This window comes from Nomascus leucogenys, chromosome 10 (assembly GCF_006542625.1).
Source record: "Nomascus leucogenys isolate Asia chromosome 10, Asia_NLE_v1, whole genome shotgun sequence".
NCBI classification, from domain to species: domain Eukaryota; kingdom Metazoa; phylum Chordata; class Mammalia; order Primates; family Hylobatidae; genus Nomascus; species Nomascus leucogenys.
In genome coordinates, this window is record NC_044390.1 from 53,622,000 (window position 1) to 53,649,675 (window position 27,676).

Here is a 27,676-nt window from a genome sequence, read left to right on the forward strand (position 1 = left end):
TCACGGGCATGTCATTGAGGGTTGTGGAGAATAAAGGTCATGACGTCCACAGACCTGGAGTCACATTCAGTCCCCGCCTTGGGCTTGCTATGTGTGAGCCTGTCTGTCCATCTATAAGATGAGATCATAGAGACCCTACAGGGTTGGCGTGAAAATGGAGCCAGGGCATGATAATGGACCGTTCTGAGCACAAGCTCTTCCAGAGACAAGGGCCGTGTTTTCATGGAAACGCTGCCAAGGGATTGTTTTCCAATACTCTAGTGCCGCATTTTCAAATTGATTGACTTAGTATCACACTTTTCTTTTTTTTTTTTTTGAGACGGAGTCTGGCTTTGTTGCCCGGGCTGGAGTGCAGTGGTGCAACATAGCAAGACCGTGCCTCTATTTTTAAAAACAATAAAAACTTTTAAAAATACATCTGAACATTATTATTATTATTTTCACAGAGAAGGTCTTACTCTGTGACTCAGGCTAGAGTGCAGTGGCATGATCACATGATCATGGCTCACTGCAGCCTCAACCTCCTGGGCTCAACTGATCCTCCTGCCTCAGCCTCCCAACTAGCTGGGACTACAAGTGCACTCAACCACGCCCAGCTAATTTTTAAATTTTTTGTAGAGACAGAGTCTCACTATGTTGCCCCGGCTGTTCTCAAACTCCTGGGCTCAAGTAATCCTCCCCCTTCGGCCTCCCAAACTGCTGGGATTACCAGTGAGCCATCACGCCCCGCTAAAACTTAATTTTTAAGAAGGATACAGGCCAGGCGCAGTGGCTCACGCCTGTAATCCCAACATTTTGGGAGGCTGAAGCAGGCGGATCACTTGAGGTCAGGAGTTCGAGACCAGCCTGGTCAATATGGCGAAGCCCCATCTCTTCTAAAAATACAAAAAATTAGCCGGTCATCGTGGCGCTTCGCCTGTAATCCCAGCTACTCCGGAGGCCAAGGCAGGTGAATCACTTAAACCCAGGAGGTAGAGGTTGCAGTGAGCCAAGATGGCACCACTGCACTCCAGCCTGGGTGACAGAGGGAGACACCGTCTCAAAAAAAAAAAAAGATAAAAACAAATTTACACTCTGTGGACTTGATGAGGAAGGGTCTTTTCATATTAAGTAAGAAAAAGGAGGTGACAAGATACATCCCATCCCATCTGGAAGGATTTAGACCCAAGGGCAAACAATGGTTTTCTCAAAAGGGGCAGGATGACAAATTCTTGTAGCTGCAATTGTTCCAGAATTAACATCTACATCCCGTCCAGGGTAAAAGGAAGACAGCTAAAGAAGCCTATGAAGTACAAATGTATTGAGCAAATGTATTTCGGAAGGTGGGGTTGGAGGGAAATAGGTGGAAAGGTCAGGAATATCTCACTGTCTTGGGGTGGGCTGAAAACTCCAGACAGAATGGGAGGAAACGGTCTCCATGGAGTGTGAAAGTCCCTCTGCAAGCTGAACCAAGAACACAGGGGAATCCCTGTGGAACCCACTCCGGAAGCAGCTGCAAGACAGCGGAGAGGCTGCCAATATCCAGTTAGCAGATGACTTTGCTGGCAAGCAGAGGAAGTCGGTAAAAGCTTGTCTCCCAGCCAGGAAACTTGACACCAAGTTAAGATTTGGAGCTAGGAAACAAACCCAAAAGGCTCACAGCAAGCGGAGAAAAAAAACCCCAAATCTGTAACCTGTATCACAAAGCTTTCATATCCTTCAGATATAAAGAGTTATTAGATATGAATAAGAAAAATACAAACACTCCTGAAAAGTAGAAAAAAGCTATGAACAGGCAATTCACGGAAATTTAAAAAAAAAACTACAAACATGTAAATGGCTAATCAACATATTTGGATTTTGTTTTTTGAGACAGGGTCTCACTCCCATCACCCAGGCTGGAGTGCAGTGGTGCAATCACCACTCACTGCAGCCTTGACTTCCCAGGCTCAGGTAAATCTCCCATCTCAGTCCAGCTTTTTTAAAATTTTATTTATTTATTTATTTATTTATTTATTTATTTATTTATTTATTTTTTTAGTAGAGACGGGTTTCGCCACGTTGCCCAAGCTGGTCTCAAACTCCTTGGCTCAAGCAATCCACCTGTCTCAGCCTCCCAAAGTGATGGGATTACAGGCGTGAGCCACCACTCCTGGCCGCTAATTTTGTATTTTTTGTAGAGACGAGGTCTCACTATGTTGGCCAGGCTGGTCTTGAACGCCTGAGCTAAAGTGATCTGCCCGCCTCAGCCTCCCAAAGTGCTGGGATTACAGGTGTGCACTGCCACACCCGGCCATAATAAACTTATTTGTAAGTTCAATTTAGTCAAAGAAATTCAAAATAAAATCATGAGATTTCTGTGTGTGTCTAACTGGCATAGCTTTTTTCTTTTTATGAAAAGTCCTAGTGTTTAGAAAGGATTTGGAGGCTGGACGTGGTGGATCACTCCTATAATCCTAGCACTTTGGGAGGCCGAGGCAGGAGGATTGCTTGAGTCCAGGAGTTTGAGATCAGCCTGGGCAGCATAGCGAGATCCTGTCTCTATTATTTAAAAAAAAAACAAATTAGGCCAGGTATGGTGGCTCTCACCTGTAATCCCAGTACTTTGGGAGGCTGAGGTGGGCAGATCACTTAAGGACAGGAGTTCGAGACCAGCCTGGCCAACATGGTGAAACCCCATCTCTACTAAAAACACAAAAATTAACCGGGCATGGTGGTGGGCGCCTGAAATCTCAGCTACTTGGGAGGCTGAGGCAGGAGAATCCCTTAAACCCAGGAGGCGGAGGTTGCAGTGAGCCGAGATCCTGCCACTGCACTCCAGCCCGGGTGACAGAGCAAGACTCCGTATCAAAAAAAAAAAAATATTAAAATTAAGAAAGGCTTGGAGAAAATACACAAATAAATGCTGCTGCTTGGAGTACAAAATGGCACAGTTTTCTGAAGTTGCAGGGGTTACAAAAGCCTAAAGATGACACATCCGTTTTGGCCCAGAAATTCCACTTGTAGACATTTATCCAATAGAAACAAGATAGATGTGGGTGAAGATTCAGCTCTGGAATGTTCCTCGAGAAGGTGGTGGGCAGAGTGGCTGGATCTGGGCACCAGAGTCTGGCTGCCTGGGAAAAGCCCCTCCTTCCCACTCAGCCTCAGTTTCCTCATCTGTAAAATGGAAAATATATGGACGTCAAAAATCAGATGTGTCAGATGCCTGGCATGTAATAAGTGCTTAAAAAATCAGAGTTAATAGAGATGTTGGCCAGGCGCAATGGCTCATGCCTGTAATCCCAGCACTTTGGGATGCCAAGGATCTGGAGTTCAAGACCAGCTTGGCCAACATGGTGAAACCTCGTCTCTACTAAAAATACAAAAATTAGCGGGGCATGGTGGTGGGCACCTGTAATCCCAGCTACTCGGGAGGCTGAGGCATGAGAATCGCTTGAACCCGAGAGGCAGAGGTTGCAGTTAGCTGAGATTGCGCCATTGCACTCCAGCCCGGGTGACAAGAGTGAAACTCCATCTCAAAAAATAAAAATAAAAAAAAGAAACGTAGGCCGGGTGCAGTGGCTCACGCTTGTAATCCCAGCACTTTGCGAGGCCGAGGCGGGTAGATCACCTGAGGTCAGGAGTTCAAAATCAGCCTGGCCAACATGGTGAAACCCCGTGTCTACTAAAAATACAAAAATAGCCGGGCATGGTGGTGGACGCCTGTAATCCCAGCTACTGGGGAGGCTGAGGCAGGAGAATTGCTTGAACCCACAAGGTGGAGGTTACAGAGAGCCAAGATGCTGCCACTGCACTCCAGCCTGGTGACAGAGCGAGACTACGTCTCAAAAAAAATAAAGAAAGAAAGACAAAGAAAAAGAAATGTATAAGCAGCCAAAAGATGAAAGGGTGAAGGATAGGAAAGAAGGTTCTCAGAAAAGGAGCTAAAAGCAGCTCCTAAACCTCCCAGACAAAGGTGAAGGTTCACCAGGTGAGGCTACCATGGTAGACAGCCCTCTGTTGAAGTGAAAAACACACATACTTTAAATTCTGAGGTTTCCCATTGCAGGATTTGCCCACAGGAACCTGCATTTGCATTAAAAAAAAAGTATGTACAAGATTAATCCCTGTGGCATTGGCTGTTAGTATGGAAGACTAGAAACCAAATGCCCGTTGGTTTGGTTCTGGTTAAATAAATTCAGGGGCCCATCTACAATCCCTCACATCCAATTGCAAATCCTGAAATATTCTAACACTCTTAAGTTTGTATCTGTTAGTTTGTGTTTTTGAGACAGGATCTCTCTCTGTGGCCCAGGCTAGAGGGCAGTGGTGCAATCATAGTTCAATGCCGTCCCATCTCCACGGCTCAAGTAATCCTCCCACCTGGGCCTCCTGGGTAGCTGGGACTCCAGGTGCATTCCACCACACCCAACTAATTTTTAAAATTTTTGTAGAGTCGGGGTCTTGCTATGTTGTCCAGGCTGGTCTCAAACTCCTAGGCTCAAGCAATCCACCTATCTTGGCCTCCCAGAGTGCTGGGATTCCAGGCATGAGCCACTGTGCCTGGCCTTAGAAGTCTTTCTAGGACTGTTTAAGTATTTATCCAAGTTAGTGTAAATATTGATCAGTTTCTCTGTCCCAGATCAGCTAGGAAGTGTATTAGTTAGCTATTGCTGCATAAAAAAATTATCCCCCAAATTATGCCCATCTTGCAAGCTCTTGCTGGTGGTAAACCTAAGGCCCCTGTCACTACAATCTCCCTTTCCAAGTTGGCAACAGTAAGTAGCCATTGGGAGATGCCCCCTAAGTCCTGGGATTAGGGATGGTATATAAAACCTGAGCGTGGTGGCTCACATCTGTAATCCCAGCACTTTGGGAGGCTGAGGCAGTCAGATCACGTGAGGTCAGGAGTTCGAGACCAGCCTGGTCAACATGGTGAAACCCCGTCTCTATTAAAAATACAAAAATTAGCTGGGCATGGTGGCATGTGCCGCCTGTAGTCCCAGCTACTCGGTAGGCTGAGACAGGAGATTCACTTGAACCTGGGAGGAGGAGGTTGCAGTGAGCTGAGATTATGCATTCCAGCCTGGGCAACAGAGGTAGACTCTGTCTCAAAAAAAAAAAAAAAAAAAAAAAAGAGAGAGAGAGAGAGATGGGACACAAATTCACCACAATCTCAGCCCCCGAGGGCTGAGCTCACATGCATGTCAGAGCCTGGGTTTAGAGGGTCCCTCTGTGGCTCAGATGTACTCCACAACTTCCCACTGAGCTTGTTCACGAGTTTGGCCAGGCTGGCTGGGCAAGAAGACAAAGTGCATTCTGTTCTATCCATGAACCCACACTCACGACAATCCCATACACCCCATGTGGCCCCCACCTCCCCACCTCCAGCAATCACTGGCATGTTTCAGAAGCCTGTGAAGTTCCCCACCTGCTCCCTCCAGTATCCATGGGACCTCCAAGCAGCCGTCCAGAGTGCAGGATACATCATTGGCACCAAGGGTCTTTTTCAATTCTGAAATGAGATGAACTCTTGGACACACCTGGGGAAGCCCAGGCATCATGGGGCTTCCCTGCATTTTCCCAGAAAGACTACAAATGTCTCAAGCAGAAATCCTAAACAGGTGGCTCACATAGAGCCTCTCTCCAAGCCTGCACCCATGGCAGACATTGCTAACCAATCCCTGCACCCTTCACCCAGCCTGGACACTGCCTCCCAACATGCTGCTCTAGGCAGACATCACAAATCAATTCAGGATGGCCCCACTTAAGAATACATAAAATCTCTAGGAAGAGAAACTTACTGAGGTCAAGTGTTTCTGGATTTAATTCTGCAGTCAGAAAATAGCTTTTTGTCCTATTTAAAACTTCTGCCATTTTAAGGAAGCTCCGTTTTTCTTGTTTAGATGCTCACAGACACATCCTCTCCCTCATTCCCTGGCTCCCAAGAACCCACCATCTATGGGGGTGTCTCCCAACTCTCTGACCTCACGTTATTTAAAAAAAAATAAAAAACAAGAAAAAAACAAAACTTTTTTTTTTTTTTGAGACGGAGTCTCGCTCTGTCGCCCAGGCTGGAGTGCAGTGGTGCAATCTCAGCTCACTGCAAGCTCCATCTCCTGGGTTCACACCATTCTCCTGCCTCAGCCTCCCAAGTAGCTGGGACTACAGGCATGTGCCACCATGCCCAGCTAATTTTTGTATTTTTAGTAGAGACGGGGTTTCACCATGTTGGCCAAGCTGGTCTCAAACTCCTGACTTCCAGTGATCCACCCTCCTCAAACTCCCAAAGTGCTGGGTTTACAGGCATGAGCCACCGTGCCTGGCCGCTGACCTCACCTTCTATATCTGTTCTTCCTCTTTCCTTCAAATTAGGGCTCTTTGAGATTCCCCTCTGTTCTCCACACACCTTCCCTGGCTTGTGGAACCCCTCTTCTTCACTTAGTGACACCTGAAGCCAACACTTCTGGCACCTCCAGCTCCCACCTGCACCTCCCTCCTAGTCTCTGTCCCCTTGGCTGCTGCTCCTGCACCGGCCTGTCCTTTGTTCCCAGAACCGGGGCCTCAGCCTCCTCCCTCACTTCCAGTCTGGCTTCTGTTGACCTCTGCTCACACACCCTCCATGGCTCCCCACTGCCTGCACAATAAGTCTAAATTCCTCTGCCTGTCATTCAAGGCCCTGCACATCTTCCAGCAGCCTCCAGCCTCCCGCTCCGTGCCCTTGTGCTGGCTGCATGGATGCTGACATTCCCTGAATCCCCACTGCATCCTGTTCACCCCCCAATCAGTGCACACATCTCAGTGATCATGGGCATTAATTAATTCATGAATGAAATCAGGAAGCAGGAGGGAGAAAGATGTTTCTGGAGCTCCTTCCCAGCTCAGGAGCTCCTAAGAGGCCAACTCCAAGTCTGAAAACCTCTAGGGCCTCAATGCCAGCCCAGAGAAAAACAGGGAGTGGTTGTTAAATGAATAAATTTAAATGTCTATCCGTAGTTTTGTTTGTTTTAAGACGGAGTCTCTCACGCCGGTAATCCTAGCACTTTGGGAGGCCGAGGCAGGTGGATCATGAGGTGAGGAGTTCGAGACCAGCCTGGCCAACATAGTGAAACCCCATCTCTACTAAAAATACAAAAACTAGCCGGGTGTGGTGGCACGCACCTGTAGTCCCAGCTACTCGGAGGCTGAGGCAGGAGAATGGCTTGAACCCAGGAGGCAAAGGTTGCAGTAAGCCGAGACCACGCCATTGCACTCCTGCCTGGGTGACAGAGTGAGACTCCATCTCAAAAATAAAATAAAAAATAAAAGATGGAGTCTCAGCCGGGTGCGGTGGCTCACACCTGTAATCCCAGCACTTTGGGAGCCCAAGAGGGGAGGATCACGATGTCAGGAGTTTGAGACCAGCCTGACCAACATGGTGAAACCCCATCTCTACTAAAAATACAAAAATTAGCTGGGCATGGTGTCACATGCCTGTAGTCCCAGCTACTCAGGAGGCTGAGGCAGGAGAATCACTTGAACCCAGGAGGCAGAGGTTGCAGTGAGCCAAGATCGTTCCACTGCACTCCAGCCTGGGCAACAGAGCAAGACTCTGTCTCAAAAAAAAAAAAAAAAAAGACATAGTCTCGTTCTGTCACCAGTCTGCAGTGCAGTGGCGCAATCTCGGCTCACTGCAACCTCCACCTCCTGGGTTCAAGCAATTCTGTTGCCTCAGCCTCCCGAGTAACTGGGACTACAGGCGTGTGCCATCATGCCCGGCTAATTTTTTATATTTTTAGTAGAGACGGGGTTTCACCATGTTGGACAGGCTGGTCTCAAACTCCTGACCTCAAGTGATGTGCCCACCTCAGCCTCCCAAAGTGCTGGGATTACAGGTGTGAGCCACCACACCCAGCCTCCATCGGTAGTTTTTGAACTCTGCCTCCTTCTTCTCATCCTGAGAACTCCTATACATCCCTCACAGCCCCAATGCAACGGCCCTTCCTTCAGAGAGTATCCATCCCTGTCCCTCTGAGCTCATCTACCCTGGACCCCCTCAGGCTAAGTCCTGACTTAAGGTCAAATGGCAAGTATTCACAGGAAGTGAGAGTCGATGGGGCCCTGGTGGGGCTCAGTACATACAGCCAGGGGACGCCAGGCTCCTCTGAGCCATGGCAGGGCGGGACTTACCTTGGTCAATCCTGTGCAGCAAGCACCCCCGGATGACGTCCTCATAGATGCCCTCAGTGGTCAGAGCCTGGCTGCCCGCGGCAAGGACATCCCCCTCGAACTCAGGCAGCTCCTGGAACCATGGCGGGTTAGGGGCTTGGCTGGAGAGGAGGGTCCCTCTGGAGGCCTACGACACAGGCTTCTGCCCTAGCCCTGGGCCTCGTTAGCTGTGGGGTTGGGGGGCAGGGCTTGGGCCTTAGTTTCCTTATCTTTATTTTTAATTTTTTTTTATTTTAAAATAAACAGGCCGGGCGCGGTGGCTCACGCCTGTAATCCCAGCACTTTGGTTGGCTGAGGCGGGCAGATCACGAGGTCAGGAGTTCAAGACCAGCCTGACCAACATGGTGAAACCCCCGTGTCTACTAAACGTACAAAAATTAGCTGGGCGTGGTGGCGGGTGCCTGTAATCCCAGCTACTCGGGAGGCTGAGACGGGAGGATCTCTTGAACCTGGGAGGCGGAGGTTGCAGTGAGCCAAGATCACACCACTGCACTCCAGCCTGGGTGACAGAGCGAGACTCCGTCTAAAATAAAATAAAATAACATAAATAAAATAAAATAAAATAAAATAAAATAAAGTAAAATAAAAAGTAAAATAAAGTAAAATAAAATAAAATATAAAATAAAATAAAATAATAAAATAAAATAAAATAAATAAAATAAAATAAAATAGTCTCGCTCTGTCACCCAGGCTGGACTACAGTGGCACAGTCGTGGCTCACTGCAGCCTCGACCTCCCAGGCTCAAGTGATCCTCCCACCTCAGCCTCCCAAGTAGCTTAGACTACAGGCATGCAGCACCACACCTGGTGAATTCTTGTATTTTTTGTAGAGGTGGGGTCTCACTATCCCAAAGTGCTGATATTACAGGCATGTGCCACCACACCTCGCCTCAGTTTCCTTATCTTTAAAATGGACTCAGTGGCCCATATTCTCTAGCGTTGTGGAAAGGATTCATGGGATGGATTAGGCACAGCAAATCACACCTCACAGGGAATAGTATGAGTGTCTCAGCTGGGACTTCCCCAACTCCCAGCCACTTCCTCTAGAGGATTCTGCTCGTACCCATGTCAGACACCCGCCTGGTGCCCATGAGCCCTGTGTGCCTAGGCACCTAGGACTCCCCGTGACCTCCTTCCCACTCTTCCACTCACTAAGCTTCAGCCCCACCCACCTTGTCACTATTCCTCCAATACACCAGGCACCGTCAGGCCTCAGGGCCTTTGCACATGCTGTGCCCTCTGCCTGGAATGCCCTTCCCGGGACATGGCCCATGCCTTCATTTCACAGGGAGATCCTTCCTGACCCCCTGGTAACTCCCTACCCAACCCTTACCCACACTCTCCATCCGCCTCCTCCCTCCGCTGATGCCCATGTCACCGGGTGATATGCGATGTGTGGGACCCATCCCAGCTCTTCTGTGGCAGACACAGGGTAATGATCCCCGTCATAGGTGAAGCAGAGGGCACTGTGGAAGCCCAGAAAAGCCACCTGACCCAGCTCCAGGGCTCAGGGTACGGAAGTCTCTTTTTTTGAGACAGGCCCTTCCTCTGTTGCCCAGGCTGGAGTGCAGTGGTACGATCCTAGCTCACGGCAGCCTCGACTTCCTAGGCTCAATTGATCCTCCCACTTCTTGGCCTCCAGAGTAGCTGAGACCACAGGCACACATCACCACGCCTGGCTAACTTCTGTATTTTTATAGAGATGGAGTTTCACTATGTTGTACAGACTGAACTCCTGGCCTCAAGCAGTCCCCCGACTTTGGCCTCCCAGAGTGCTAGGATTGAGGTCAAATGGTCTCTCATGATCAAAGAGCATTCTATTTTTTTTTTTTTTTTTTTTGAGATGGAGTTTCACTCTGTCGCCCAGTCTGAAGTGCAATGGCGCGATCTCGGCTCACTGCAACCTCCCCCTCCCAGGTTCAAGCGATTTTCCTGCTTCAGCCTCCTGAGTAGCTGGAATTACAGGCGCCTGCCACCACGCCCGGCTAATTTTTTGTATTTTTAGTAGAGACGGGGTTTCACTATGTTGGCCAGGCTAGTCTCGAACTCCTGACCTCGTGATCTGCCCGCCTTGGCCTCCCAAATTGCTGTGATTACAGGCGTGAGCCACTGCGCCCAGCCTCAAAGAGCATTCTTGCCCACTTTACATGGATGCATGGTGATGCTGTCAGACCCTCTTGCACGCTTCCCATGAACTCACCTTTTTGCAGCTTGGCTCGAGTTGGCTCAGCACAAAAGGTAAAAAGATGCAGAGACCCCAGCCTCGGATGAACCTCCTCTGCGCCAACCCGCTGTCCGATTCGAATTTCTGCATAACAGACCCAGTGGTGCATCCAGCGACCATCTGAGCACCCAGGCCCACTGCCACCCCATGCCACCCCATACCCACAGACCACACCTTCAGCACGCGCTCCCTGACTCTCTCCAGCCTCTGGGCAGCCTGGTCACAGTCCAGGGCCGTGGTCAGACACTGGTCAGCCAGCTGCAGGAAGGTGGCCACAGCGTCAGCCATGAGCTGTGGGAGGAGATGCCGTGATGACCCCAGAATCTGTGCTCCAGTCTCCCGGGCTTCACTCCTGCCTATCTGACCCCTTCTCAGCATCCAGCCTGCCCCAACCAGCCACCTCTGCCCAACTTCCTCCTCCTTGTCCCAGGAAACACTTTTCCCCTCCTCTCAGGACCTGGGGATTGTCTAGTCTGTGGGAGACTATGTGCAAACTGGCAGAAAGCCCCTTCCCTCTGGGGGATGGTGCCAGGGTGCCCAGAATGGAGAGTAGGGAGCCAGAGTTCAGCCTCCTCCACTGAGGGCTTTTGTGCAGTGCACAAACTGAACAACTGTGCTAGGTAGTGCTGGATCATCTCACTCTCTGTCTTCTTCTGTCACCATGTCCATCAGCAGGTCCCATCTCAGACTTCAAAACACTTTTTGATTCTCCCCACTGACATCCCCCATCCTGGTGCAGGCCTCCTCCCTGCCTCCTCTTTTCCTGCCTCCAACAGCCTGTGCTCCCTACGGCAGGCAGAGCTTCCTAAACCTTAAATCCAGCCATGTCCTCCCCCTGCTCACATACCTGCTCTGGCTCCCAATTGCCCTCAGGAAAGAGCTCACCCCTTAGCCCCATACTCAAGGCATTATGCGATCTGCCCGTCCGTGTCGCCGGCCTATCTTCCCCATTTCTGAAAAATTGCTCCACGTTCCCCAAACGCAGACAAGCGCTCTCAACACTATTCACTCGGGACTGGTGGCAGCCCCATTCCTCCCACTGCTCTCCCATGTTGGAAGTCCCCTCCTCCTGAAAGTCCTGTCAACCCCAGAGATGGATCAGGAACATCCTTGGCGCTCCCTGTGCATCCTGCCCCAGCTCTGTCCACCACATGTGGCCGCTGCCTGGTCACGGGCTCATGTCCCTTTGAGACTGGCAGCCCCGTTGAGTTGTCTCGATCATCGTGGTCTCTCCAGGGCACACTTAGCAGGAGTTCAGTGGAGGCTGTCTTCACAGCCTGGCCTCATCCCAGCCTCCCGCTCACCCTCACCTGCTGTGCAAGATCTTGGGCCCCAAACACGAGGCTCTGCATCCCCAGAAAGCCAAACGGTGCTGCCAGCTGCCCCAAGCGCCCCCGGCTCCGCTCGGCCTCACGGTAGCATGTCTGCATCAGCGCCGAGTCCCACGGCATCTCCCCAAATGAGTAAACCTGTGCTCCCGGAAGCAGTTTTGGGGGAAAAATGCTGTCAGCTGATTGCAAAGGGCCAAGGACCCCAGAACCAATTCACCAAAGGAGAAACACAAATGAAAATACCTCCCGCCTCAGCTGTCACCAAAGAAACTCATAATACAATAGTGGTGGGCCAGGCATGGTGGCCCACACCTGTAATCCCATCAGTTTGGGAGGCCGAGGCGGGCAGATCACTTGAGGTCAGGAGTTCCATACCAGCCTGGCCAACATGGTGAAACCCCTTCTCAACCAAAAATACAAAAATTAGCTAGGTGTGGTGGCACACACCTGTACTCCCAGCTACTTGGGAGGCTGAGGCATGAGGATCGCTTGAACCCAGGAGGTTGCAGTGAGCCAAGATCGCACCACTGCACTTCAGCCTGGGTGACAGAGTGAGACTCTGTCTCAAAAACAAAATAAAATAAAATAAAATAAGTAGCAGTGAGGCATGGTGTCATGGACATAAAATGATAAAACCTGAAAAAACTATAACAAGCGATGCTGGCACAATTGAGAGGAAATGAGCACATTTCCTGGCCCTGGATCTATGAATACCATCTCCCTGGGGCTGCAGAAATGGAATACTCTAACCCAGTCTCTGCTTACAAATTAGGGGAGACAGAGTATAGAAATCACCCACAGTGGTATGAAAGTCAGGCTGTGATAAGAGAAGCACAGGCTACTACAAGACATAGAGGGGACCAGGGACAGTTCCTGGAAAAGGTGATTAGGAAATGGAGGCTTAAGAATGAGTTGAAGGGGCCGGGCGAGGTGGCTCACGCTTGTAATCCCAGCACTTTGGGAGGCCAAGGCAGGCGGATCACGAGGTCAGGAGATCGAGACCACGGTGAAACCCCGTCTCTACTAAAAATACAAAAAATTAGCCGGGCGTGGTGGCGGGCGCCTGTAGTCCCAGCTACTCGGAGAGGCTGAGGCAGGAGAATGGCGTGAACCCGGGAGGCGGAGCTTGCAGTGAGCCGAGATCGCGCCACTGCACTCCAGCCTGGGCGACAGAGCGAGACTCCGTCTCAAAAAAAAAAAAAAAAAAAAAAAGCAGCCTAGAACAAATTCAGTGAAGAACAAATTCAGTGAAGATTTTCCACAGGAAAGACTCAAGTTAACACATCACCCTCTGGCTCACTGAACCCCTACCCACGGGAGCTCACCTCCCTGCGCAGCCGCGTGCCCGAGGGGCTCTGGCGCAGGCGGTGGGACAGTCGGTCCATGCCTTGAGTCAGGAGGGTCCGTACCGCCTCGAGCGAGGCTTCCACGGTGCGCAGCAGGGTCTGCACGACCCGGGGCAGCTGCGGGTCCACCTCCCGGCGCAGGGACGACTCGAGCGGTCCCCTGATACCCGCTGGAAGTGGAAGACACTGGTCTGGAGTCCCCTCCGCAAGGTGCCTCACAGATGGGGATGTGCAGGGGCCCTAGTTCAGCAGGGCGAGGGGGACGCGAGCAGGGACGCTGAGCGCCCTCTTCTACCCTCTTCTACTCAGGGAAAACTGAGCCTCGGAGGGGCGGGCCGAGTCAGGATTCCCACCTGGGTCTTTGTAGGGGCCACCTTGGCCCACCCCTGCCCATGTATTCGTCTTTACCCCCGCCCCTCCTCCACTGTTCTGCTTCCCAGGCCCGCCCACCCGCATTGGCCCGGCTCTGGGCCTCAACTCCTCGAGCCTCAGCCTCAAGGCCACGCCTATCTCCCGCTGAGGCCCCGCCCTTTTTGTATCCACGCAGCCCCCTTAGGACCTGGTGTCCTCGGGACAGACTCTAGGCCCCGCCCCCAGTGCCTCGACCACAAAACTACGCCCACTGTCTCGCTTTGGCCCCGCCCCTTCCTCACCCGTTCCCTTTCGCATCCTAGGCTTGGCCCCGCCCCTCCATGACCACGCCCCTCATTTCACATAACTCCAAGCCCATTCTTCGCTTAGGTCACGCCCCTTTTTCCCCAGCGTTGACTCGCCCCTCCCAGCCCAGGCCCCGCCCCCGGGTCTCACTCCGCAGCCGCCCCGCCACACGCGCCCGCTGCCGCAGCAGCAGGTCCACGTCCGGGCGGATCGTCTTCTCCAGCGACGCAAGCAGCTCGTCCTTTTCGGGCTGGAAGGCGCAGAGCCCGGCGGAGACCCCGGCCAGGACAGCTGCGTGAACGGCGTCTAGAAGCTGCCCAGACCGGTCGAGGGGGGACAGGAAGGCAGGACACAGCCGAGACGCGGGGCGGGGATGGGGGTCAGAGATACCGGGGGAGGGTTTAGGAGACAGTCGTGGGAGGGGAACCCGAACGCCCGTATCCCGCCCCGTATCCCGGATCCGGACGCCGTGCATACCTCAGTCCAGGCCCAGGCGCGGGCGCGGCCTGCTCCTCGCAGGCCAGGAAGGGTCTGGGCTCGCAGCGCGGGAAGTTGCTCCCGCATCAGCACCGCGGTCAGCACCTGCAGGAGAGGGGGCCATGGGCGCCGCGGTCGGCCGGGAGGGGTCGTGGGGGTCCCGGGTACGGCCTCGCGGGGCACTAACCTCGGCGTCTGAGCCTAGGGTCACGTCGTCGTCGCCAAAGTGGCCTTGGTGCTGCCGGTAGAGTCGGACGGCGTCCAGGAAGGCCCGGGCAGCAGGGGCCTGGCTTCGCTGCAGGACTGAGAGGGGCTGCTCCTCAGTGCCTGCTGGTAGCTCCCCTGCCTGGCTCCCCATGGCCCGGGGAGGAAGCCCTCCGCCTGGCCAGGTCCCCAACACCCAAGTCTTACCCATCTCTGGAACTTTGCATAGGCAATGCCCTCCACAGGGAACACAGTCCCCCAAGACCATCACCTTTATTCAACTTAGAAGGAACCCTCTACTGGCAGCCACAGCCCTGTGACCAGCAGTTCAGGCGTACATACTGCAGCCACTAGCTGCTCCTCTAGTTGTACCGTTTGTGCAGTCAACAACCTGCCCAACTCTGTGTGTGTCAGTCCTGCTGCTCCCCTACTTTTTTCTTTTTCTTTTTTTTTTTTTTTTTTTTTGAGATGGAGTCTCGCTCTGTTCCCCAGGCTGGAGTGCAGCGGCGCGATCTCGGCCCACTGCAAGCTCCGCCTCCTGGGTTCACGCCATTCTCCTGCCTCAGCCTCCCCAGTAGCTGGGACTACAAGCGCCCGCCACCACGCCCAGCTAATTTTTTTGTATTTTTTTTTTAGTAGAGACGGGGTTTCACTGTGTTAGCCAGGATGGTCTCGATCTCCTGACCTCGTGATCCGCCCGCCTCGGCCTTCCAAAGTGCTGGGAGCCACCGCGCCCGGCCTTCCCCTACTTTTTTCTTTCTCTCTTTCCCTTCCTCCCTTCCTTCCTTCCTTCCCCTCCCTCCCTCCCTTCCTCTTTCTTTCTCTTTCTTTCCTTTTCTTTCTTTCTTTCTCTTTCTTCTTTCTTTTCTTTCTTTTTTTTCTTTCTTTTTCTTTCCTTCCTTCTCTTTTTTTCCTTCCTTCCTTTCTTTTTCCTTCTTTTCTTCTCTTTTCTCTTCTCTTTTCTTGTCTCTCTCTCTGTCTCTCATGAGGGGTCTCTCTGTTGCTCAGGCTGAAGTGTGGTAGCATGATCATAGCTCACTGCAGCCTCCAAGTCCTGGGCTCAAGTGATCCTCCCACCTCAGCCTCCTGAGTAGCTGAGACCACAAGCACATGCCACCACGCCCAGCTAACTTTTGTATTTTTTGTAGAGATGGAGTTTTGTCATGTTGCCTAGGCTGGTCTTGAGCTCTTGGTGTCAAGTTGGGATTACAAGCATGAGCCACTGTGCCTGACCTATTCCCCTTCTTCGTCTGGCTGGCCCCTCATCTTTTTTTATTTTTATTTTTTTTAAGACAGAGTCTTGCTCTGTCACCTAGGCTGGAGTGCAGTGGTGCCCACTCGGCTCACTGCAAGCTCCGCCTCCTGGGTTCATGCCATTCTCCTGCCTCAGCCTCCCGAGTAGCTGGGACTACAGGCGCCTGCCACCATACCCGACTAATTTTTGTATTTTTAGTAGAGTTAGGGTTTCACTGTGTTAGCCAGGATGCTCTCGATCTCCTGACCTCGTGATCCTTCCGCCTCGGCCTCCCAAAGTGCTGGGATTACAGGCGTGAGCCACCACGCCTGGCGGCTGGCCCCTCATCTTTTACAGACTCCAGCTTCCCCTCATCTGGGAAGCCTGCTCTAACTCCCATCCCCCAGGCTGAGCCCCCATAGAACCCTGTGTGTCTTTGTTACAGCCCTAGTCACTCACAACTGCCTGGTGTCCCTTCTGGCTCCCCCAGCAACCCATTTTCTTCTTCTGTGTGTGTGTGTGTGTGTGTGTGTGATGGAGTTTTGCTCTTGTTGCCCAGGTTGGAGTGCAGTGGCGTGATCTTGGCTCACTGCAACCTCCACCTCCTGGGTTCAAGTGATTCTCCTGCCTCAGCCTCCCGAGTGGCTGGAATTACAGGTGCCTTCCACCACACCCAGCTAATTTTTGTATTTTTAGTAGAGACAGGATTTCGCCATGTTGTCCAGGCTGGTCTCGAACTCCTGACATCGGGTGATCTGCCTGCCTCGGCTTCCCAAAATGCTAGAATTACAGGCATGAAACACCGAACCTGGCCTAACAACCCATTTTCTGGGTAAAGAAAGTGAGGCCTGGAGAGGTCCCAAGCTAACAGAGGCTGAGCTGTCTGACCCCAGACCATTAGCCCCACAAATGTCTGACCTGTCCTGAGACCCACCTGTGCCCCGAAGCCGGATGCCACCCTGCAGGGCCAGCCTCCAGGCATGCTGTGCCTCCCTGGTGGCTGCAGAGAAGCAGAGGTGCTGGCGGAAGGGGTGCTGCAGGAACAGCGGGAAGCTCACAGGCACTTCAAGGAGGGAGTCAGGCTCTTCCTGAGTATGGTCTCCTGAAAACAAATAGGAGGTCGCATCTTCTAGACATTCACTCACTAGGAGAAAATACCCCTGAAATGCATACGGCAGTCCCTGGCATAGGCAGTTGCTCGATAAATATGAGCCACACCCTGATACTTGCCACCGTCCTTATTCCAACAGCACTGGGCAGGGCACAGTTTTGGGGGAGGCAGGGTCAACTTCTTCCATTGCATGCCCAAGGCAGACATCACCAATCCATCCCAGCACTGTTTTCCAGCCTCAGCACCCTTAATACAGTCCTCCTGGCAACCACCACCAATCCATTCAAGCTGGGATGTTATCTGAGCCCGGCTTTATGTGGGGTTTTGGAGTCAGTCAGACCCGGGTTCCAACCTGACCAAACCACTCTCATTTTCTTTCTTTTTTTAATAAAAGGGACAGGGTCTCACTATGTTACCCAGGCTGGTCTTGAACTCATGAGCTCAAGCGATCTGCCCGCCTCAGCCTCCCAAAATGCTGGGATTACAGGTGTGAGTCACTGTGCCCAGCCTGGCCAAGCTAATTTCTAGTTCTATGACTAGGGCACACGTTTTCATGAGCTGTGATTTTCCTGCCCAAATGGGGTTAACAGTGATACCAATGACCTAGAATTACTGACAAGACAAAATAAGTGAATTCAGCTTTGGTTAATTCATTTGGGGGCCAGCCGCGGTGGCTCATGCCTGTAATCCCAGCACCTCTGGAGGCTGAAGTGGGAGGATCCCTTGGGCCCAGGAGTTCCAGACCGGCCTGCACAAGGTATTTTTTATTAAAAACATAAGTAAATGAAAAGAAATATTTAGGGTCTCCTGTCTCCAGTGTTTTGTTCCACTTTCCAGGATGATACACACAGACTGCGATAAAACCCAACAATCCAGGCTGGGCAAGGTGGGTCATGCCTGTAATCCCAGCACTTTGGGAGCCCGAGGCAGGCGGATCACTTGAGGTCAGGAGTTCGAGACCAGCCTGGCCAACGTGGTGAAACCCCGTCTCTACTAAAACACAAAAATTAGCAGGGTGTGGTGGCAGGTGCCTACAGTCTCAACTACTCAGGAGGCTGAGGCAGGAGGATCACTTGAGCCTGGGAGGCGGAGGTTGCAGTGAGCAGAGATCACGCCACTGCACTTGAGCCTGGGAGACACAGCAAGAGCAAGACTCTGTCCAAAAAAAAAAAAGAAGAAGAAGAGGAAGAGGAAGAGGAAGAAGAAGAGGAGGAGGAGGAAGAAGAAGAAGAAGAAGAAGAAGAAGAAGAAGAAGAAGAAGAAGAAGAAGAAGAAGAAGAAGAAGAAGAAGAAGAAGAAGAAGCAGAAGCAGCAGAAGCAGAAGGAGGAGGAGAAGGAGGAGGAGGAGGAGGAGAAGGAGAAGAAGGAGAAAGAAGGAGAAAGAAGGAGAAAGAAGGAGAAAGAAGGAGAAGAAGAAGAAAGAAGGAGAAAGAAGGAGAAGAAGAAGAAAGAAGAAAAAAGAAAAAAAAAAAAAAAAAAAAAAAAAAAAAAAAGGAGAAGAAGAAGAAAGAAGAAGAAGAAAGAAGAAAGAAGAACAAGAATAATAATCCAGAAGGTGGAAACTCCTGGTCATCTCAGCCTTCCAGCCTCAGCCCCTAGAGACGATAATGACTGTTAATAGTTTAGGGGACATTTCTCCAGATTCTAAAATCTGCATGAAACTGTGTGAGGTGCATATCTGTGACAAGATGGGATTTTTTGCCTTGGAACTGGTCATTTCACTCCTTGATACGTCTGGGACACTTTCAGTGGCTAAGTTTTGCTTTCTTTTATTTATCGTTTTTAAATTTTAATTTATTTTTATTTTAGAGATGGAGTCTTCCTCTGTTGCCCAGGCTGGAGTGCAGTGGTGTGATCATAGCTCACGGTGGCCTCAAACTCCTAGGCTCAAATGATCCTCCCACTTTGGCCTCTCAAAGTGCTGAGACTGCAGGTGTGAGCCACCTGGCTTTTTTTTTTTTTTTTTTTGACGGAGTCTTGCTCTGTCTTCCATGCTGGAGTACAGTGGCGCGATCTTGGCTCACTATAACCTCTGCCTCCCAGGTTCAAGCAATTCTCCTGCCTCGGTCTCCTGAGTAGCTGGGATTATAGGCGTGTGCCACCATGCTCGGCTAATTTTTGTATTTTTAGTAGAGATGGGGTTTCGCCATGTTGGCCAGGCTGGGACCTCAGATGATCTGCCTGCCTTGGCCTCCCAAAGTGCTGGGATTACAGCATGAGCCACCGCACCCAGGCTTTTATTTATTTATTTATTTATTTATTTATTTAAATAGGGACAGGGCCTGGCTCTGTTGCTCAGGCTGCTGGAGTTCAATGGTGTGATCATAGCTCACAGCAGCCCCTAACTCCTGGGCTCAAGTGATCCTCCCGCCTCTGCCTTCTGAGTAACTGGGACTACAGGCATGTGCCACCACACCTAGCTAATTTTATTTTTAAAAATGTTTGTGGAGATGGGGGTCTCACTATGTTACCCAGGCTGGTCTGGAACCCCTGGCCTCAGGGGACCCTCCTGTCTCTGCCTCCTAAGTACCTGGGACTACAGGCACATGCCACTGCAGCCAGCTCAGTGTTCATTACCAAGGGCCAGGCCATAATATATTTAATCAACCCTCAAGAGATGGGTATTTGGGCAGATTCTGATGTTTTGAGCAGCATCAACATCTCAGCAGACTACATCTTTGTGTCTTTTGACAGCAAGATAGCTTTTAGGTGAAGCAGAGGGTGCAATTCTAGATCTGCCCTTGACTAACTGTGTGACAATCCTCAGCCTCAATGTCCTTATCTGTGAAATGGGGTAGCTAGTGATGGGCCTGCCTGCTGGGCAGACTTTATGAGATAGTGCAAGCCCAGTGCTGAGTACTTGCCAGGCACATGCCTGGAATTGTTCCTTCTCCAATTTCTTTTCTTTTTCTTTTTTTTTTTTCTTTTTTGAGATGGAGTCTTGCTCTGTCACCCAGGCTGGAGTGCAGTGGCGTGATCTCGGCTCACTGTAAGCTCTGCCTCCCGGGTTCACGCCATTCTCCTGCCTCAGCCTCCCAAGTAGCTGGGACTACAGGCACCTGCCACCACACCTGGCTAATTTTTTGTATTTTTAGTAGAGATGGGGTTTCACCGTGTTAGCCAGGATGGTCTTGATCTCCTGACCTCATGATCGGCCCGCCTCAGCCTCCCAAAGTGCTGGAATTACAGGTGTGAGCCACCATGCCCGGCCTACCTTTTGTATTTTTAGTAGAGACAGGGTTTCACCATATTGGTCAGGCTGGCCTCATGAGGGCTCCTCCTCACCTCAGGTGATCCACCTGCCTTGGTCCCCCAAAGTGCTCGGATTACAGGTGCATGTCATTACACAGGCTAATTTTTGTATTTTTAGTAGAGACAAGGTTTCACCATGTTGGCCAGGCTAGTCTCGAACTCCTGACCTCAAGTGATCCGCCCACCTCGGCCTCCCAAAGTGGTAGGATTACAGGTGTGAGCCACTGTGCCCAGCCTATTGTTTTTAATTGTTTTTGTTGTTGTTTTTGGAGATGGGGTTTCACTCTATTGCCCAGGCTGGAGTGCAGTGGGGCAATCTCGGCTCACAGCCACCTCTACCTCCCAGGCTTAAGCAATCCTCCCGCCTCAGCCTCCCGAGTAGCTGGGACTACAGACACTATGAGACACTGCACCCATCCCAGATTTTACTGTTTTTATCCTTTGCTATTTTGATTCTGGTCCCATGACCTAACTCTCCCCCTTACCCTTGCAAGAGTGGGTGTTTGTATGTTTGTTTTCCAGAGCAGGGATGCTCACCCGGGGCAACGCTGCCCTCAGGAGGCACTTGGCAATGCTGGAGACATTGGTGGTTGTCGCGCCCAGGGTGGGGGCTGCTGCTGGCATGGAGTGGGTGGAAGCCGGGGATGCTGCTTAACGCCCTGCTGTACCCGGGACGCCCCCACCACGAGAATGATCTGGCCCCACATGTTAATGATGTTGGGGTGGAGAAACCTGTTCCTGGGAACCCCGGGACCCTTACCCAAGGATTCAGGGCAGAGAGCATCCAAAAGGCGGAGATATTCTCGCTGGGAAGTCAGGAGTGTGTATCCCGTCAGGGCTGTGGAGCCAAGGCAGTGGCCCCCGTTTTCATATTCCTACAAAAGGTACCCAGAGAACCAACTTGGGACAGGTCTGAACTGTGGCTTCTGTGTCCCAACTATACTATCAAGGGAAGATTTCAGATGAGCTGAAAAATCCTCTGCCCCTCCCACTCCTCCCTCCCTCTCCTTTCCTCCATTCCTCCTTCTCTCTTTTCTTTGTTTTTGAGACAGAGTCTCACTCTGTCACCCAGGCTGGAGTGCAGTGGCGTGATCTCAGCTCACCGCAACCTCCACCTCCCGAGTTCAAGGGATTCTTCCACTTCAGCCTCCCGAGTAGCTGGGATTACAGGCACCCGCCACCACAGCAGGCTAATTTTTGTATCTTTAATTGAGATGGGGTTTCGCCATGTTGCTCAGGCTGGTCTTGAACTCCTGACCTCAGGTGATCCACCTACCTCAGTCTCCCAAAGTGTTGGCATTACAGGCCTGAGCCACCGTGCCCGGCCCTAGGTTTTGTATTTTTAGTAGAGACGGAGTTTCACCATGTTGGCCAGGCTGTTCTTGAACTGAGCTGAAGGGATCCACTCACTTCAGCCTCCCAAAGGGCTGGGATTACAGGTGTGAGCCACCAGGGCCGGCTCTCCCTCCTTTTTTTTTCCTCCTCTCTCCCTCCATCCATCCTACCTCTGTCCCCATAACTTCCTCCCTTCCTCCCTCCTTCCCTTCCTTCCTCCTGTTCCTGCCCTCTCTCTCCCTCCTTCCCTTTCCCGTTTCCCTCCCTTCCTCCTTCAGTCCCTGAGCTCCCAGTACCCACTGGCTCCCCCTGTGCCGGGCCGGTCCCAAGTGCTGAGGACCCTCTTGTTGAACCCTCAAAGCCCTACATGGTGTGAAACATCATCATCCCATTTCACAGAAGTGGAAACTGAGTTTCAGAAAAGTAGTGATTGCTCCAAGCTCCCCAGCCAGAAAGCAGAGCTGCCAGAGGTGTGACTTGCAAAGGCCCCAAGAGGTTGAAACCACAGCTGTGATACTGACCACGACCCTATCCCTGGCCTGGGCCTCAGTTTACCCACCCAGCAGAGCAAGGGATGGAACCAGATGGTTGCCTACAACAGGCCAAACACATAGGGGCCCAAGATTCATCCTGGATGATTGATAGAGGTGGGACTATGCTGAGATATGGATCCCACAAACCTTGAGGCTGTGGGGGGTGGGAAGGAGGGACCCGGAAGCAGAAAGGCCACATGCCAATCACGCACCTCCTTGTGGCTGAACCACTCCAGGCGGCCGTCCCCACGCAGAACACAGAAGATAGGCTGCCACTGGGGTGGGTGGCCCCGAAGCTGGGTCAGGGGTCCTCGGTGCTCACGGACTCGGGGCAGCTTCTGCAGGAAGAGGGAGCAGTGGGTGTCAGGGGGCTGTGGGCTGACGTCCCTGTGGCCCGACCACCCAGACACCCACTGTATCCTGGGGTGACGCTAAGGTCCCGTGATGCCCCAGGCTGGACAGGGAGAGTCCCAGGCGGGAAGGGGCTCTGTGTCCACAGCTCCTGGAGCCCCCCGCCCTGGGTGGGCACAGCTGGGAAGTGGGGTGCCCTGGAGAGGCAAAAAATCTCAGCCCCGATTGGAGCGTGGGACCAAGCATTAGTAATAAGCGCGGATCCCGGGTTCAAATCATACCTCTGCAGTGTGACCTCAGGAAGGCCATTTGGCCTCTCTGTGCCTGAGTTTCCTTATCGGTCAAAGACCCGTCTACCAAGGGGGTGAAGACTGAGTGAGTTGTGTGGGGCACACAACGTCATGGCTCCAGAGATGTCTGGAGGCCAGGCACTCACGCTTATAATCCCAGCACTTTGAGAGGCCAAGGTGGGGAGATCACTTGAGGTCAGGAGTTTGAGATCAGCCTGGCCAACATGGTGAAACCCCATCTCTACTAAAAATACAAAAATTACCCAGGCATGGTGGCAGGCGTCTGTGGTCCCAGCTACTCGGGAGTCTGAGGCACGAGAATCGCTTGAACCTGGGAGTTGGAGGTGGCAGTGAGCTAAGATTGCGCCACTGCACTCCAGCCTGGGTGACAGAGCAAAACTCCATCTAAAAAACAAGTTACTCCATTCCACATCATGATATGCTAACTTGTTTGGAGTCTTCTACCTCCCATCAGATTGTGAACCCCAGAGATTATGGCGGGATCTGTCCTTGTCACTGGACAAGGGCTGTGTCCTCATGCCCAGCCCATGATGTGGCATGAATTACATGCTCAGTGAATGGTTTTTGTGTGTGTGTGTGTGTGTGTTTGTGTCTGTGTGTGTGTGTTTGACAGACTCTAGCTCTGTTGCCTAGGCTGGAATGCAGTGGCGCAATCTGGGCTCACTGCAACCTCCACCTCCCAGGTTCAAACGATTCTGCTGCCTCAGCCTCCCGAGTAGCTGGGACTACAGGTGCATGCCACAGGGTCTGGCTAATTTTGTTTTTGTATTTTTAGTAGAGATGGGGTTTCGGAGTTTCACCACGTTGGTCAGGCTGGTCTTGAACTCCTGACCTCTGGCAATCCACCTGCCTTGGCCTCCCAAAGTGCTGGGATTACAGACATGAGCCACCTTGCTCGGCCTCTCAGTGAATGTTTATTTAAACGATGAATATTTAAAGTCATCCTATGGCAATGGCAAAGGTCTGAGGTTGGAAGCATGGCCTAGGGAGGGCTCCTCCAGGACCCTCCTCCCACACTCAAACATCCTCCGCCCCCCCCAACACCCACTTTGCTGCGTAGCAACTGGCTTCTGGCGGGCTCCTGAGGGCCCAGCTCTCGGGAGATCTGCCGCAGGACAGACGCTGCCAGCTGCCCGCGGTAGCAGGGCAGGAAGTTCCTCAGCAGGGTGTCCACCTGACCTGCAGGGACAAGGGGACAATGAACCCAGCAAATTGAATCTGCCCAGGAGATCTGCTTAGGGAGGGCAAAACAGACAGGGAAGCCACCTGGGGGCTCCTACAGTCATCCTGAGCTGCCGGACAAGTTGTCACCAAATTCCATTCACGCTTCACCCTCCGTGCCTATTTCCATCCATGTGGCTGGGTGAGGGAGCTTCTTTTTTTTTTGAGATGGAGTCTCACTCTGTTGCCCAGGCTGGAGCGCAGTAGCATGATCTCGGCTCACTGCAACCTCTGCCTCCCAGGTTCAAGCAATTCTCCTGCCTCAGCCTCCTGAGAAGCTAGGACTACAGGTGCACACCACCACGCCCAGCTAATTTTTGTATTTTTTAGTAGAGATGGGGTTTTTTTGTTTGTTTGTTTTGTTTTTTGTTTCGATGGGGTCTCGCTCTGTTGTCAGGCTGGAGTGCAGTGGCACGATCATAGCTCACTGCAACCTCTACTTCCTGGGCTCAGGTGATTCTCCCATCTCAGCCTCCCAATTAGCGGGGACTACAGAGACTGCAGGTGCCTGCCACCACGAGAGACTAATTTTTCTATTTTTAGTAGAGACGAGGTTTCGCCATGTTGCTCAGGCTGGTCTTGAACTCCTGAGCTCCAGTGATCCGCTTGTCTTGTCCTTTTTTTTTTTTTTTTTTTTTTTTTTTTTTTTTTTTTTTTTTTTTTTTTGAGACAGGGTCTCTGTCCCCAGGCTGGAATGCAGTGGTGCAATCTCAGCTTACTGCAGCCTTGACCTGCTGGGCTCAAGTGATCCTCCCACCTCAGCCCCACTCCAGTAGCTGGGATCAGGTGCACGTGCCACCATGCCCAGCTAATTTTTTTATTTTTGTAGAGACAAGGTCTTGCTATGTTATCCAGGCTGGTCTCAAACTCCTGGCCTCAAGCGATCCTCACACCTTGGTTTCTCAAAGCGCTGGGAATACAGGTTGAGCCACACCTTCACTTATAGCTCATGTATCACGTAAGCATATGGTTTGCTGAGCTTTGACACAATCACACATCCGTGAAACCCTCACCGCAATCAAGATAATGAGCGGATCCATCACACCCAAAAGTGTCCCCATATGCTTTACCTGGGGAGCTTTTCAAAAGCTTTTAAAGCTCCAAAGCACACAAGGGAACTTTCTGTGAGTGATGGAGGTGTCCTGTATCCTGACCTATCTAGGAAGTAGTCATATGGGTGATGGGTGACTAGCTCTTTGACCTGTTGCTCTAAGCCATGTACACTTGACTGTAAATAAAATGTACTTCCATTCTGCTGCCCGGAATGTGGACCCAATGGCTGGAGCTCCAACAGCCATTCTGTGCCATGAGGCTACCTCGGGCACAGGAATTCACACATGGCAGAGCCATGAGATGAAAGGACTTTAGGTGTCTAACTTTTACTAGCCTGCCTGCCTCCACACCTCTCAGTTTGAGGAAAAAAAAAAATCTTTTATCTTGTTTAAGCCACTACTGGGGGGGGGGGGGGAAATTCCCAGTGCTACATAGAGTAACTCTTTGAATACTTACAATGCCCCCATGAGCTAGGCATTGTTGCTATCCCCATTTTACATATAAGAGAATGAAGCCCAGGGAGGTGAAGTCACTCACCAAAGGGCACACAGCAAATGAGGGAATGACCAGGGTGTGAACGTGAATTGTTTGTTTGCAAGATACATCACTGGCCTTAGCACATGCTGTTTCTCCTGTCCAAAATGCTCTTCTGGTATCTCCTTCCTTCCAGCGCCATCACATCCCTCCAGCCCTGGCTTGATCATTGTCTCCTCAGTGAGCAGTCATCCACCTCTGCTCTTCCTCACACTCGAGGAACATGTGAGCTCTCTCCCATCATTCTCACCATGCAATTTTGGGTCATGACTTGACCCAAAAACCAAAAAAACACTCTTCCATGCTGCTGCATGGAATGTAGACCCAGTGGCCGGAGCTCCAGCAGCCATTCTGTGCCATGAGGTCCTTGGGCACAGAAGCCCCACATAGCAGAGCCACCAGAGGGAAGGTGTTTAGACCATGAGCCTGTGAGGGGAAGGCCAATACCAACCCCACAATGTCCCCAGTGCCCAGTACAGGTGCTCACCCCACATATGAGGACAGAGGGACCCAAATGGCACTGAATCTGGCACTGGCCCCTCTTAGTCTCAAATTGGGAACTGAGCCTCCATCCCCAGGGTCCTGCTGAGGGGCCTGCTGGTCCCTGCCCACTCAGGAAGATATCCCTCAGGGCCTGGCTGGGTCTGGGACACCCTCCACTTGGCACCATGCCTCCCACCTGAACCCCTGCCCTAAATCAGGTCACTAGATTTACCAAATAAAAATAGAAGACAGTCTTCTGGGCACAGTGGCTCACACCTGTAATCCCAGCACTTTGGGAGGCTGAGTCGAGCAGATCACCTGAGGTCAGGAGTTCGAGACCAACCTGGCCAAAATGGTGAAACCTCATCTCTACTAAAAATACAAAAATTAGTCAGGCGTGGTGGCACATGCTTGTAATCCCAGCTACTCGGGAGGCTGAAGCAGGAGAATCGCTTGAATCCTGGAGGCGGAGGTTGCAGTGAGCCAAGATTGCACCACTGCACTCTAGCCTGGGCAACAGAGGAAGACTCCGTCTCAAAAAAAAAAAAAAAAAAAAAAAAAGATAAAGGGGTAATCGGTTTTCAGCATAAGTAGTGTGCACTATGCAAAATTTGGGATATACTTATACTAAAAATAAGATGCAGGCCGGGCACAGTGGCTCCCGCCTGTAATCCCAGCACTTTGGGAGGTTGACGTGGGAGGATCGCTTGAGCTCAGGAGTTCAAGACCAGCCTGGGCAACATAGTGAGACCCTGTCACTACAAAAACAAAATAAAAAAATTAGCCAGGTGTGGTGGTGCACGCCTGTGGTCCCAGCTATTCGGGCTGAAGTGGGAGGATCGCTTGAGCCCACAAGTTCAAAAGCAAACTGGCCAACATAGGGACACCTTGTCTCTATTAAAAAAAAAAAAAACAACCAACGAAATAATTAGCTGGGCACAGTGGTGCATGCCTGTGGTCCCAGCTACTTGGGAGGTTAAGGCGGGAGAATTGCTTGAGCCCAGGAGGCCAAGGTTGCAGTGAGCCATGATCATAGCACTGCACTCCAGCTTGGGCAACAGACAAGATCCTGTCTCAACAATAACAAAAGATTCACTGTGCGAAATTTACATTAAGAAGGCATCCTGTGTGTTTTGACAGCCTTAGGTCTGAACCGAACCCCATCTGCTGCATAGAGCATGTGGACCCTATGGCTGGAGCCCCACCCACCCGGACTCCCACCCCGTCCCCTCCCCGGCTGCTCACCCCTTAGGTGCTGCCGCTGCTGCTTGTCCAGAGGGCTCGAGGGCCGCCCGCCCATGCTGCTGCCGTCTCCCGGGGCTCCCCTTCCCCTCCCCACGACCACCGCCTGCGTTCCTCAGCTCAGGGGCACCTGGGTGACGGGTGAGAGGCTTTGTTGCAGTGGGTTCAGAGGTCCCGCCCCTGTCCCACCCCACGCTGCACCTGCGTCCTCCCCACTCCCCTGGGGCCCATGTTGCCCAGAGCCAATGGTTTCTGTAGAGGCTGCGGGGACAGCCCCGGGGGTAGGTTGTGGGGTGTGGGAGAAAGAAAATCATAGCTCGTCTTGGAGGAGGGCGCGGCAGGGCAGACATCTGGCAGGACAGACCAGCAGTCGTTGTGTATGGGGGCTGGAACAGGGGGATGGGCAGGGACGGGGCATCTAGTTCCTGGTGCCACATACACCCCCACCACTGTGCCTACCCTGTGCCCAGTGAGGCTGGACCCCAGAGAGGATACAGCCCTGGCCCAGCTCCTAGGAGTCCCCAGGCCGGAGAGACAGAGCTGGACAGGCAGTCTCAGACTGTCCCTGGGGTCAGTGCTGGGGCAGGGGGGCAGATGCCAAGGTCTTA

At 51.9% G+C, this 27,676-nt stretch overlaps 1 protein-coding gene across 1 annotated transcript; it reads right to left on the bottom strand.

Annotated features, from left to right (window-relative positions):
- Window positions 1–2,864: 2,864 nt before the first annotated feature.
- NIBAN3 (niban apoptosis regulator 3) lies at window positions 2,865–27,200 on the bottom strand. Its single transcript, XM_030820467.1, has 14 exons — window positions 27,072–27,200; window positions 23,584–23,714; window positions 22,086–22,211; window positions 20,766–20,880; window positions 16,577–16,744; window positions 14,392–14,507; window positions 14,205–14,309; window positions 13,878–14,040; window positions 13,050–13,240; window positions 11,704–11,862; window positions 10,568–10,684; window positions 8,131–8,242; window positions 5,393–5,476; window positions 2,865–3,138 (listed from the first exon to the last, which is right to left on the bottom strand). Exons 1-14 carry the CDS (start codon window positions 27,124–27,126, stop codon window positions 3,026–3,028), a joined length of 1,755 nt encoding a protein of 584 aa, XP_030676327.1. The 5' UTR covers window positions 27,127–27,200; the 3' UTR covers window positions 2,865–3,025.
- Window positions 27,201–27,676: the final 476 nt, after the last annotated feature.